We start from the raw sequence: 14,820 nt of genomic DNA, 5'->3' as shown, positions 1-14,820 counted from the left end.
TGCAATGTTAACGGAGAAAATGGAACACTTTCTGAATAATTACAAGTATATTAGTAATAATTACTGTAAATGAACTCACCCAGAACTCTGTGGCTTGTACAATATTTGGTGAAGCAAACAGCAGGGAAAAAACATCAAACATAACAAATCATGCCAACTGCCCCCCCTCCGAGTTCATCCCACCCTCAATACTACCTACTAATTCCTCTTCTCCAGACAAATGCCTGGGAGAAAAGGCGACGTTTCAGTATGGTCTTTAATATCAACAATTCTGGTCTTTGGTGGGTGAAAAGGGAAGCAACAGCTGAGGCTGAGGGTCCTTCACTGAACATGACCAGTCTCCAGCCCCTTCCTTATTAAATCCAGGCAATTGTTAGCTCAGCATTTCAACTAGTTGCAGCTGCTGGGACATCGTCCTGGGAAAGAGGAGATTTCTGAAGTCCCTCAAAATCTAAATTATTTAACGTTTCATAGTTCAAACCCAACACATTGATTTACACAGAGATGCTGTTTCCAAGATATGGGACTGAAACGAATGGCAGGTCACATTTCCTCTAAAACAGCAGAAACCTTCAGAATCTGATCTGAACACTGTGGCTCAGGCTCATTCCTACTAACTTCATCTATTTCCAGTTCAATTGCAATAGGAAATGCAGGAGCTTTCGTGTCTGAACAGGTGGCTGACCAAACTGCTCCAGGCTCAGGCCACCAGCCCTACCCTGTACTTGATGATGAAGAGAAGGTCACATGCAGATATTGAGTTCAACTGCTCACAAGAATCCACAATAGAAATGATAGATCTGTGTCCAGTCTGAAAGCTATGCACACAGTGAAATAACTGTTTTTATTTGGCAGGGAAAGTTGATGAGGAAAAGGGTAAGTTTTCATTTATGTTACTTAGTTACCCTCTGGGGGCCAAATGGTGCCCTCATTTTCGTCTGCACCATCCCAGAGACTTCAGCTCAGAGCTCACAACTGTACAGGATTGTGAACTACACTTCATATTGTATCCTGGTCAGCCTCTTTGTGCTACATTGCACAGTCAGGTGGTGTTCTACAGATCCAGGTGCTGCCCACTGCCAGGAGGGAGGAGGAGATGCTCATGCAGCAGCGCTAGGCTCCCTCCTCTTCTCTCCTCCTCGACCCTGAGGAGCAGAGAGAGGCCTTGGAGGGAAGAGGAGAAGAGCTCGTGAGTGGGCAGTATTTTTCCAAGATGGGAAGAGACAGGGAGCTGCTGGGCCACGCCAGCATGTTTCTGAAGGGGGAGGAGGGAGCAGGGCGAGCCTTGAGCTCTTTTTCCTTCTTCCTCCCTGTCATCCTCAGAGTGCTTAATGGCCTGTATATTCTGCAGGTTGACCCCAACACACTCCCAGACCCAGATTTTTCCCCAGAAATGTATGTTCTGTCCTGCACAGCCCTCTCCTGGACAGTACAAATATATAAAGTCCATTATTCCTGACAGCTTGTTACCTTAAAAGAGAGTTACCCAGACATTTCATCTTAAATACACTGGATTAAATAAAGTGTAAATCAAGTGTATAAATTACAGAGGAATACATTTGAAGTGAGTACAAGTAATGAGGAATAAAATTTGGGAACTGGTAATAAGCAAAATAAAGATGAAACACTTACTTGTGCCTAATTTCTCTCCACATGTTTTCATCAAAGTTACTCACCAAATTCTTCAGGTCAGGAGCTCCCTGAGTCCAGTGTTTCTTTTCCTTTGTCTTCTTATGTGCAATGCTAGAGACAGATGTTGCGGGGTGGGGTGGGGGTGTCTTGGGGTTTTTGCATGTTCTTATTTTAGTTTCATTCCCACTCTTGAAAAAAAAATTATCCGGGAACAAGCAGACAAAGATTTTATGGGGAAGGATGTTCCCTGATTTTCCCCCCAAACGTTTGAGCTTCCTTTTTTCCCCTTCCTGCTTGATGACTCTATTTACTGCTGAAATGACCCTTAAGGCAAGCCCACATTCTTTTGTTACAACAGAACTGTTTGCTGACTTCTGCTTGGTCAGGGCTGTGGGGTGTGGAACATGTGTTAATAACATCATACAAGGGAATCTCATACCCTTACATAAAATGTTACCACTCATATTTTATCAGGACAATATTGACCATCAAATCATTAGTTTTTTTCAACTAATATCATACAAGGCCTGCCTTTTATTATTATTACAATAGTGTGTAGGGTGTGAATCCAGGGGTGTAGTCCATCACTGTGCAGTGTAAGGGGCGCATGCAGCAGCCCTTTGTAGGCTGCTCTATAGTCTCTGTACCCTGAAAACAGTGAGCACAGCAATGAGGAACACCCCCCTCTCTCATGCATGCTCACACTAACACATTTGAAAGAGACAGGATCCTGTATCAGGGAAAGAGGAGGAGAGTCAGCACTGCTGTTGGGGGTCGAAGAAGCAGCGCTGTGGATGGGGAAAGGGTAGGGGCTCATATATCAGGGTTTCAGGGCAGGAGTTCACTAGGCGGTTGATAGGACACAGGGACAAAAGTGTCAAGAGGCTACAGGTACAACATAGGGAAAGAAAGTACCAGGAAAGGGAGGCCAAAGATCAAAGGAAGAGGCTCCCTCAGCCCATATCAAAATCTATGAACTCCAGAGTCTCTGAGACTGATGTCTTCCCTCAGTGAGACACAGGCCATACAAAGCTACAGACTTGCCCTGAAGCCATCCAGCACCACTGAAGAGTTAGACTGGCAACACCAGAGACCAACACAGATTTGCTATGCCTTGTCCCTGACATTCAAAGACACAGCATCTTTATCACAGGGGCCTTTCAAAGGACTATCAGGGGCACTAAAGACTTGAGGCATTCCACTGTCTGCATGAGCCTAAGGGGCTTCTGAAACTGCTGTGATCTGCAGGGTCCTACTGGACCTCGACCTCTGTGCTGACTGCTTCGTCATCTGCCCCAAATACTCCATATAAATATATGAATCTATGGAGAGAGAGAGAGAGAGAGAGAGAGAGAGAGAGAGAGAGAGAGAATCTCATTTAAAGAAAAGGAGTACTTGTGACACCTTAGAGACCAATTGGTTAGTCTCTAAGATGCCACAAGTACTCCTTTTCTTTTTGCGAATACAGACTAACACAGCTGTTACTCTGAAATCTCAATTAAGGCCTCAGAGTTCAGATCAAGAACTGACTAAATCCTAGAGTGCGCTCCCCTCCAACACGCAGCAGGTGTCTCCCCAGGGCAGGTGAAAGCACATTGGTGGGGCTGTGAGAGGGCAGCTCACCTGGTCCATGCCCAGGCTGCACATTGTCTGTGGATCAAAGAATGATTATTGCATCTCCATGGGTGTCAGCCTGGGATCCGCATGAGACGGAAATGTACAGAGTGAAATCTCAAATGTTGCTGCCTTTCTATGACTCTATTTCTGGACAAGGGCTGTGGGCAGGGAGAGGCAGTTAGTAATGGGGAGGGATTGGGGAACTTGACTGGCAGTGGGTCAGACAGAATGATTTCTCACTCTGGGAAACTAAGCCATTATCTGTATTTGGACACTAACATTAGTTCCTATTTTTTTAAAAATCACTTTTTTTCTTTTTCAGATAAATTGCTGGCTGAAGTAGGTAAGTCCACACTGATTTCTCACTCTGGGAAAGTATTCTCTTAACTTGAGCGATTGTCTGAACTTGTACATTAAAATAAGTTCCTCTGTTGAAAAGTTCACTTTTGTCTTTCTCAGATAAAGCACTGAGCCGAATGGGAAAATCCTCACTCTTTTTTGTCTCTTCCACTCACACAGAATAACACCCTGGAAGTGATACCATATTTAATTTCTAGTACTCCCTGTGCACTAAACTATGTCAAGTGCACACTGTATAATGTATGCTGGTTGCATGTCATGCTGACAGCAGGCCTGGAACAGCCCAGCTTCTATACCCCCCTTCAGTCTGCGCTGTGTGACCAAGAACTCCCAGTGGGGTTGGTGCTTGGGGGTACGTAGAACACCCGCAACTGCAAGAGGAGCAGAGCTGGTCAGGGGAGTTGGAAAAAGTGGAGCTGGGGAGTGCAGAAAAGATGTGTGGAGGATGGGCAAAGCTGATGGGGGGTGGGATAGCTGTGCAGCTGGGAAGCACAAAATGAACTGATGTGGGGCTGGGAGGGAGCGCAGAATTAATTATTTTGATTTTTGGGAGAAGCTGGAAGCTCTGCGCTGTCAGGCAGCACTTTACAGCAATGTATGAAATCTGATCTCAGCTGGGTATTCTGGCAAGCACTCCTGCAGCAGGGGACAAAAGCTTCTTACTTACTATAAATATGTGAGACTTAGCAACACTGTCACCCACATGGGTTATTGTTGTTTTTTAATCCTGTGTGGGTTTTTTGGGGGTGTGTGTGTGTGTTTATTTGTGATTTTTGAATCTTTTGGGTTGAAAATACCATATTACTTTGATATGCTTATATTATTGTGTGTAGTAATAGGGTAGTGTCCCTTTAAATTCTCTGTGAGCCCTCTGCTGGTTCTCTCCATGTTCTATAATTTTGAAGCAATCACAAACCACTCAGGTCAGCAGTATGTATGCATCTAGAGATTGCTTGCATGTTTATATTTAATAAACAGAGTTATTTGGTACCCAGCTCTACCATGTGGTTTCTCCATACTGCAGTTGTTATGCAAAGAGCAATCGACACAATAAATGGCAATGAGGCTCAGCTTCTAATCCAGGAACACAGTGAAACCGAGAGTGACTGGAGAGGCCTAGTGAAAGTAGAAATAAAAGGAAACTAGAACCACTGGGCATGGAACTGCTCAGTGGGGGGAAAATGACTATAAATGCCTGACCGTTTTGGGAAAATGCAATTGTTTGCAGGCTCATTAAAGGACCGGTCCCCTTTATTGAAAGACTGGAAGTGTATATAATGGTTAATGGTTCCAATAATGAGAAAAAGGTGGTGGTTCTTCTGAGTTTCAATTTATAACCTGCTGCCTACTCTACGAGCTCATATTAAACCCACAGACAGACCACCTGCTGCATGGAGATGTGTGAAAACCAGGCTTTTTGGTACACTGGCAATTCCAAAATTCCTCACCCCCCAAAAAATGGTTTTGAGTCAAAAGAAATGTTTTGCTTTCTTTGACAAAATCATAATGTTCCTTTTTAGATTTTGACCATTTTTAAATTTAGGGGTTTTATAATAACATTAAAGGATTTTTTAAAATGAAATGTTGTTTTGAACTGAAAATTTGAAACATTTTATTTAGAAAGTGTCAAAATGAAACATTTTGAATTTTTTTCAGAAATTTTTTCCATTTTTTTTTCTGACTGAAAAACTTCAGTAAAACCGACACAAATTAATGAAATGCTTCAGTGTTGCTGAATCTACATTTCTGGCTGAAACATTTTGCCCTATTGCTGAGATTGAAACACTTTTGTGTATGGATGCAAGTTAAAAATAGATTTACAAGGAGACAAATGAGTACTTGTGGCACCTTAGAGACTAACCAATTTATTTGAGCATAAGCTTTTGTGAGCTACAGCTCACTTCAGCTGTAGCTCACGAAAGCTTATGCTCAAATAAATTGGTTAGTCTCTAAGGTGCCACAAGTACTCCTTTTCTTTTTGCAAATACAGACTAACACGGCTGTTACTCTGAAAGGAGACAAATGACATTCTGTCATCAATCCAAGGCCTACGATGTTACAATACCTTAGTTCATGCAGTTGGGCCAGGCAAGAAGATATTTGGAACTTGATATTAATTATTATGTACTTGGGAATGTCTGGGATCTCTACTAGATGCAGTATGTTATAGTATTGGTTTGCCCATGTTTTATTAGAAGTGGTGTGTGAATGTACTTAAATATGACTCTTTTTTTTTCTTTTCTAGAAGGACAGGAGAAAAAGAAGAGTAAGTTTGAATCGATATTGGGACAGTTACATTCGTAGGACAACTATATGCCTTCACTATAACAATAACATTTTGGTCACTTTAACAACTTGGGTGGTTTGTGACCTTTAATGGTGCCCTGTATGTAAAATGGAATCAGGAACACACTAGGGACCTGCCACAGGCATATCTACAGGCATAGCTACAGAAAAGGCTTAATGGGACTGATGGTTATTCTAGTTACAACCACTGCCATTGGCTCCACAGGATAATGGTCTTTAACTCCACAAAGACCTTCCCTGTTACAAGATGGCTGCCATCTCCCCTTGTTGTCAGTATTAGTGAAGCCCTGGTACCTTCAGTTACATAGCATTTTTGCATAGGGCATCTCTCACTCATTGCTCTCACAAGGACTGACGGTCCAATAAAGATGGATGCCACCTCCATTTGCCTGTACTTCCCAGGGCTCCGCTTTGCATCCTGTCACCAGAGAGGCCATTGTGACATTTGTTATGGCACTTAGGACATACTTCGTTGCATTTGCCACAGCAGATTTGGTTGGGCCAGTATGGTACTGTATCTCTTGAACTGGCTTATTACTGATGATTCAGAAAAATGCCTTAGTTCTCTACCTGTTTCCTTTTTGTTGCTCCCTGGTCCCAGTGGAGGGGTGTAAGTAGTGCAGTATCTCTCCCCATTCCTGTTAACTTTAATTATGGAGGTGACATAGCAACTACATAGATAAGACTACATCAGGATTTCCCCTTTATCAGGATCTTTATGATCCTTTCTTTTCAGGAAACAGTTCCATGCAGAAAAAGAAGACCTAGCTCAAGCTTATAATGAGATATCCCAGTGTTTTACCTGTACTTGGTAGCTCATAGCAGGTTGCTTCCAATACTCCCTTCCTTTGACATTCCAAATAGCTTGTTCCATATCCAACTCCTACTCCCATAGAAAACCTTAGCTAAATCCTGTATGGACAAAAATATTCACACACTGAAATGTTTCCGTCATTTTGCAGAGAAAGTGAGCAAGAGAAAGGGTAAGTCTACACTGATATTTTAAGCATTATACACTGTGTTATATAAGCCCTATACCTTTCATTTCACCACCCATCCCTTTTTTAACATGGTACCCTGATACACCAGGATTGTTTCTAAATTTGCAATGGAATAACTAATAAATTATTTGACTGCAAGAAGAGTTAGAAGGCTGTATTTTTCAATCTTTGCTTAGGGTCAGACAAGAGAGAGGCCACATTTCCTACCATAATCTGAAACTAAAGTTCATGAAAGTAGAGGATTTTTTACTTGGGCTAATTTTGTTACTAAGACAAACACAACCATTGTTGGACTTTAATTTTTGTTATTATTACTTTCCATTTTCACCTGAGTGGTCTGCCAATGTTTTGGGCTCTGGAGATGTTCCAGATGGGAAGAGAAATTGACAATGGAGTCTGATATTTTCCTTGGTGGTATCTTGTTTATTTACAAGGACTGCACAATATCCTGCTTCTCCGAGTGCAGGAAAAAAACAAAAAGAAGAGACAGTTCCTTTGTTCACTGCTGCCAGCCTGACTTTCCATCCGGCACTCTGTATGGAAAAAATCTTTTTTCAGGGCCACTTTACTGTGCTTCCAGGCTGTGTTTCCTTGGCTGTTTTCTCTCTCTCTGCTTTTGTCTTGCTTGCTATGACTCTCTCTGCCTCTGCTTATCTTGTCTGTGACTTTGTCTACATTTGACTTTTGTTGGTCAAGGGGTGTGTTTTTTCACACCCCTGACCCCTATGTCACCACCACCCCGACCAAAAAAAGTTTTACCAACAAAAAAGCACCAGTGTGGACAGGGCTATGTCAGCGGGAGACGCTCTCCCACTGACAAAGCTACCGCCACTCACTGGGGGTGGTTTTATTTTGCTGGCAGAAGAGCTCTCTCCTGCCGGCAACGAGTGGCTACACGGGAGACCTTACAGAGGAATGGCTGTAGCAGCAAAGCTGTGCTGCTATAAGGTCCGTAGTGTAGATAGAGCCTCTGTCTCACTGGGACTTGCTCTACATTACAGAGTTAGCTGAACATAAGGCAGCTTATGTCGACCTAACTATGTCAGTGTCTACGCTACAGCCTTCCTCCTGCCGATGTAAGTGCCCTCACTACACCAACTAATAACTCCACCTGCACGAGAGGCATACAGCTTATGTCGGTGTGGTTAGGGCGGTGCAGTGTCTGTGTACACACTGTGTTCCTCACCTCAGCTGTTGGCTGTCTTGTAAATTTCATGGCTCTGCTGGACAAGAAAACTGGCTCCCAACTCCTCAGCTGGGCTTCTGCTGGGTCTCCACTCCAAGCTGGGCTGCCACCCTGGCTCCCCACTTCCTGCTGGGAGTCCTGCTGCTCCCTGGGGTCCCAGCTCCCAACTTCCTACAAGAAGCTCAGCAGCTGACCAGACTCTGGGTGCAAATCTACCCACTGAAGGCAAGAAGCCCCGGCCAAATTCCCCCCACACTCCCCACTCTCAGCTGTGAGTGTGGAGGTGAAAAGCACAGTGGGGCAGATGGGCTCCTGGTGGGGAGCTGTGGGCCCTGACTCTCAGCTCCCCACACTGCCCATCTTCAGTCAGCACAAGTGTTTCTGGTGAGGACATGAACCACTGACAGAAGGAGGGTAATGCGGACATCAGCCTCCGCAGTAATTACTGCAGTGGCTGTAAGTCCAAGTCACATAGGTCGATTTAGGATTGTAGTGTAGACATGCCCAAAGACAGTGAATACCCCTTCAAGCTCTCCGCCCACAAAGTCCAAATTACTGGGTAGGCTCTCATACTCCCTTTGTTGTAGGTGGGGGTGTTTGGCTGCCTCGAATGGCCATTTTAAATGAGGGGTGGAAGCCACACAGCTTAGAGTAGGTTTAACACAACCCACTGAGCATTATGAAGCTGATAGCTTAGTACAATTTCATATGTAATATAATTCTAGCCCACCTTTTGAAGATCATTGGGCAATCAGACAGTCACTGGAGCAAAGGGACTGGAACCGGGGTCTTCCCCTCTTAGATCAGTACTCTAACTACTGGGCAGCAGAATCTTGTGTTCTTGTTAGCTAACCTTTTCCTGTGTGCATAGAACCCTGGTCTGCAGATGCAGCGCTTTCTAATCCACTCAATGTCCATTCTCCCCCCATGCTGTGTCTATGGCATTGTGGCCAGGCACAGTGGTAACTGTCAAGACTGGAAGCCTATGATTCAGGAGGGATCTATCACTTTTCACATGCCCTAGCCTCACCCTCAGGGACTGCACAGATGGAGAGTGCTCAAAGGACTTGGAGAAACCTGACACTCTGCTTTGGAAAATGCCCCTCAGCATCCAACCCACCCTTGCACCATACTGTGAGTGCACAGCTGGACATTTTTGCCCATGCAAAGTGCCTTTGTGGAAAGTTTGACTCGATGTATTTATTTTCCAGATATTCCTGAGGAGAAAAAGGGTGAGTTCCTATTAATAACTGAAAGGTGGCTTTCAATCTGATGAACAGAGGATCAGAAGATTGGGGGATTCTAAATATGATTTCTGATGAGTAGGCATGAAATGTGAATACTAAATATTCAAATTCAGTAGCAATTGTTGGCAGAAACTGTTGCCATCTGATGGCAATTGGCTGGTCCATAGAGAGTGGAGTTTATGGGAAAAGTCCAGTTCATAAAGAAAAGTATTCAGCTCTCACATCAGACCCCAGGGAGCCCACCACCACAACTGGCCATGTTCAGATATGTATCTATACATATACATTACATGAAAAGATAGTCACTTACACATAGATTCATGAGAAAGTCCAAGGGCTGAATGAGCCATGGATTGTGTACTTCCCTCAGACTTGTTACGGGTATCTCCCAGGACAGGGCTAATGCTCATCCTTGGTGGGACTGTGAAAGGACAGCTTACATGTCTCATCATTTTTCCATTCCACTAGTTTCTCTGTAGGAAGTTAAACAGAAGCTACTATCGTTAAACATTTTTCGATCAGCAGATCAAGGGAACTTGCATCGAAGAGTTTTAAAAGAGCTTGTTGAGAAGCTCATTGGACAGTTAATGCTGATTTTCAATAAGTTTTGGAGCACTGGGGAGGTTCCAGGAGACTGGAAGAAAGCGAATGTTCAAAGTTTTAAAAATGGTAAACAGGATGACCCAGATAATTATAATTATAAGCTCACTTCCCATGAATATTCTTCATGCTTCATTTACATATCTGTGCTCAAGAGAATGCGAACATATTTGCTGGAATAGTCACAGAAAATTCAACGCAAGGGGCAGAGTTACAGGCACAATGAATGTGGTTTTGATCCAAAAGGAAGGTTGGAGAGTAGCTTTGTGCGGTATTAACCCAGCTACTATCAGAATAACTAGGTTGTATTCCTGGCTCTGCCAGGGACATGCTGTGCTCTATAAGTTATCATTCTCTGCTAAGACAAAAATTAGAAAGTGTTTAGATTTTCATGGTTGGTTTATACCTTCTCATTTAGGAGATTTTTTAATTAATACAGTTAACTAGATTTAGAGAATATACCTTTTTGAGTAAACAAGATGTACACATTTACATCATTCTCTCTCTCTCTCTCTCTCTCTCTCTCTCTCTCTCTCTCTCTTTTAGAATCATTGACAGCAAAAATAAGTAAGTTTACCTGGACATTTAAGCAATTTCAGTAAAATACAGAAGATTTACACCACATAAATATATTAATTCTATTTTTCAAAATTGCATATATCTTATTACCCTCAGAAAAAAATGGAAGCATTTTGGTTTTGAAACATCCTAATTATTGACCCTGCAAACAGATGTGTCGTCACATTTTTGCTGCTAACTGGAGCTCCGCTCAATGAGATTCCACGTACAAGGAAGGGTGTGTGGATTTGGAGCCTCTTGCAATAAGTGAGCCAGTAGACTTTAGTACAGAACTGCCCACCAGTTCAGCAAGGAGACACTGAAGGCTGACATCCATTTTATGGTATAGATAGTCCAGACTCTCATCTGTTTCTCAGGACATCCGTAGCATCATCGTTTTAGTGGTTCAGTACTGCTGTGTTGCTCCTTTCCTGTGTCCATCCTCTCTAGGAAATATAGTTCTTCCATAACATACATTGCAGGAATCATACACCAACAACATCGTCATCTGCAATGTTAACGGAGAAAATGGAACACTTTCTGAATAATTACAAGTATATTAGTAATAATTACTGTAAATGAACTCACCCAGAACTCTGTGGCTTGTACAATATTTGGTGAAGCAAACAGCAGGGAAAAAACATCAAACATAACAAATCATGCCAACTGCCCCCCCTCCGAGTTCATCCCACCCTCAATACTACCTACTAATTCCTCTTCTCCAGACAAATGCCTGGGAGAAAAGGCGACGTTTCAGTATGGTCTTTAATATCAACAATTCTGGTCTTTGGTGGGTGAAAAGGGAAGCAACAGCTGAGGCTGAGGGTCCTTCACTGAACATGACCAGTCTCCAGCCCCTTCCTTATTAAATCCAGGCAATTGTTAGCTCAGCATTTCAACTAGTTGCAGCTGCTGGGACATCGTCCTGGGAAAGAGGAGATTTCTGAAGTCCCTCAAAATCTAAATTATTTAACGTTTCATAGTTCAAACCCAACACATTGATTTACACAGAGATGCTGTTTCCAAGATATGGGACTGAAACGAATGGCAGGTCACATTTCCTCTAAAACAGCAGAAACCTTCAGAATCTGATCTGAACACTGTGGCTCAGGCTCATTCCTACTAACTTCATCTATTTCCAGTTCAATTGCAATAGGAAATGCAGGAGCTTTCGTGTCTGAACAGGTGGCTGACCAAACTGCTCCAGGCTCAGGCCACCAGCCCTACCCTGTACTTGATGATGAAGAGAAGGTCACATGCAGATATTGAGTTCAACTGCTCACAAGAATCCACAATAGAAATGATAGATCTGTGTCCAGTCTGAAAGCTATGCACACAGTGAAATAACTGTTTTTATTTGGCAGGGAAAGTTGATGAGGAAAAGGGTAAGTTTTCATTTATGTTACTTAGTTACCCTCTGGGGGCCAAATGGTGCCCTCATTTTCGTCTGCACCATCCCAGAGACTTCAGCTCAGAGCTCACAACTGTACAGGATTGTGAACTACACTTCATATTGTATCCTGGTCAGCCTCTTTGTGCTACATTGCACAGTCAGGTGGTGTTCTACAGATCCAGGTGCTGCCCACTGCCAGGAGGGAGGAGGAGATGCTCATGCAGCAGCGCTAGGCTCCCTCCTCTTCTCTCCTCCTCGACCCTGAGGAGCAGAGAGAGGCCTTGGAGGGAAGAGGAGAAGAGCTCGTGAGTGGGCAGTATTTTTCCAAGATGGGAAGAGACAGGGAGCTGCTGGGCCACGCCAGCATGTTTCTGAAGGGGGAGGAGGGAGCAGGGTGAGCCTTGAGCTCTTTTTCCTTCTTCCTCCCTGTCATCCTCAGAGTGCTTAATGGCCTGTATATTCTGCAGGTTGACCCCAACACACTCCCAGACCCAGATTTTTCCCCAGAAATGTATGTTCTGTCCTGCACAGCCCTCTCCTGGACAGTACAAATATATAAAGTCCATTATTCCTGACAGCTTGTTACCTTAAAAGAGAGTTACCCAGACATTTCATCTTAAATACACTGGATTAAATAAAATGTAAATCAAGTGTATAAATTACAGAGGAATACATTTGAAGTGAGTACAAGTAATGAGGAATAAAATTTGGGAACTGGTAATAAGCAAAATAAAGATGAAACACTTACTTGTGCCTAATTTCTCTCCACATGTTTTCATCAAAGTTACTCACCAAATTCTTCAGGTCAGGAGCTCCCTGAGTCCAGTGTTTCTTTTCCTTTGTCTTCTTATGTGCAATGCTAGAGACAGATGTTGCGGGGTGGGGTGGGGGTGTCTTGGGGTTTTTGCATGTTCTTATTTTAGTTTCATTCCCACTCTTGAAAAAAAAAATTATCCGGGAACAAGCAGACAAAGATTTTATGGGGAAGGATGTTCCCTGATTTTCCCCCCAAACGTTTGAGCTTCCTTTTTTCCCCTTCCTGCTTGATGACTCTATTTACTGCTGAAATGACCCTTAAGGCAAGCCCACATTCTTTTGTTACAACAGAACTGTTTGCTGACTTCTGCTTGGTCAGGGCTGTGGGGTGTGGAACATGTGTTAATAACATCATACAAGGGAATCTCATACCCTTACATAAAATGTTACCACTCATATTTTATCAGGACAATATTGACCATCAAATCATTAGTTTTTTTCAACTAATATCATACAAGGCCTGCCTTTTATTATTATTACAATAGTGTGTAGGGTGTGAATCCAGGGGTGTAGTCCATCACTGTGCAGTGTAAGGGGCGCATGCAGCAGCCCTTTGTAGGCTGCTCTATAGTCTCTGCACCCTGAAAACAGTGAGCACAGCAATGAGGAACACCCCCCTCTCTCATGCATGCTCACACTAACACATTTGAAAGAGACAGGATCCTGTATCAGGGAAAGAGGAGGAGAGTCAGCACTGCTGTTGGGGGTCGAAGAAGCAGCGCTGTGGATGGGGAAAGGGTAGGGGCTCATATATCAGGGTTTCAGGGCAGGAGTTCACTAGGCGGTTGGTAGGACACAGGGACAAAAGTGTCAAGAGGCTACAGGTACAACATAGGGAAAGGAAGTACCAGGAAAGGGAGGCCAAAGATCAAAGGAAGAGGCTCCCTCAGCCCATATCAAAATCTATGAACTCCAGAGTCTCTGAGACTGATGTCTTCCCTCAGTGAGACACAGGCCATACAAAGCTACAGACTTGCCCTGAAGCCATCCAGCACCACTGAAGAGTTAGACTGGCAACACCAGAGACCAACACAGATTTGCTATGCCTTGTCCCTGACATTCAAAGACACAGCATCTTTATCACAGGGGCCTTTCAAAGGGCTATCAGGGGCACTAAAGACTTGAGGCATTCCACTGTCTGCATGAGCCTAAGGGGCTTCTGAAACTGCTGTGATCTGCAGGGTCCTACTGGACCTCGACTTCTGTGCTGACTGCTTCGTCATCTGCCCCAAATACTCCATATAAATATATGAATCTATGGAGAGAGAGAGAGAGAGAGAGAGAGAGAGAGAGAGAATCTCATTTAAAGAAAAGGAGTACTTGTGACACCTTAGAGACCAATTGGTTAGTCTCTAAGATGCCACAAGTACTCCTTTTCTTTTTGCGAATACAGACTAACACAGCTGTTACTCTGAAATCTCAATTAAGGCCTCAGAGTTCAGATCAAGAACTGACTAAATCCTAGAGTGCGCTCCCCTCCAACACGCAGCAGGTGTCTCCCCAGGGCAGGTGAAAGCACATTGGTGGGGCTGTGAGAGGGCAGCTCACCTGGTCCATGCCCAGGCTGCACATTGTCTGTGGATCAAAGAATGATTATTGCATCTCCATGGGTGTCAGCCTGGGATCCGCATGAGACGGAAATGTACAGAGTGAAATCTCAAATGTTGCTGCCTTTCTATGACTCTATTTCTGGACAAGGGCTGTGGGCAGGGAGAGGCAGTTAGTAATGGGGAGGGATTGGGGAACTTGACTGGCAGTGGGTCAGACAGAATGATTTCTCACTCTGGGAAACTAAGCCATTATCTGTATTTGGACACTAACATTAGTTCCTATTTTTTTAAAAATCACTTTTTTTCTTTTTCAGATGAATTGCTGGCTGAAGTAGGTAAGTCCACACTGATTTCTCACTCTGGGAAAGTATTCTCTTAACTTGAGCGATTGTCTGAACTTGTACATTAAAATAAGTTCCTCTGTTGAAAAGTTCACTTTTGTCTTTCTCAGATAAAGCACTGAGCCAAATGGGAAAATCCTCACTCTTTTTTGTCTCTTCCACTCACACAGAATAACACCCTGGAAGTGATACCATATTTAATTTCTAGTACT

General features: G+C 43.5%; 1 protein-coding gene across 4 annotated transcripts in view; it reads left to right on the top strand.

Annotated features, from left to right (window-relative positions):
* LOC114018365 (butyrophilin subfamily 1 member A1) overlaps nt 1–14,820 on the top strand; it is a 187,874-nt gene that overhangs the window by 42,511 nt on the left and 130,543 nt on the right. For 2 of the 4 annotated variants that reach the window (XM_043534746.1, XM_043534745.1), the window contains one exon: nt 5,855–5,875. In XM_043534746.1, the coding sequence (XP_043390681.1) occupies nt 5,855–5,875 (21 nt within the window). Of the gene's footprint in view, nt 1–5,854; nt 5,876–14,201; nt 14,603–14,820 lie in introns of those variants that run through there. The other 2 variants (XM_043534744.1, XM_037888674.2) reach the window with 1 other exon arrangement.

Source organism: Chelonia mydas, chromosome 23, assembly GCF_015237465.2.
Source record: "Chelonia mydas isolate rCheMyd1 chromosome 23, rCheMyd1.pri.v2, whole genome shotgun sequence".
NCBI classification, from domain to species: domain Eukaryota; kingdom Metazoa; phylum Chordata; order Testudines; family Cheloniidae; genus Chelonia; species Chelonia mydas.
The sequence above is the reverse complement of the archived record's forward strand: the minus strand, read 5'-3'. Positions and strand labels throughout refer to the sequence as shown.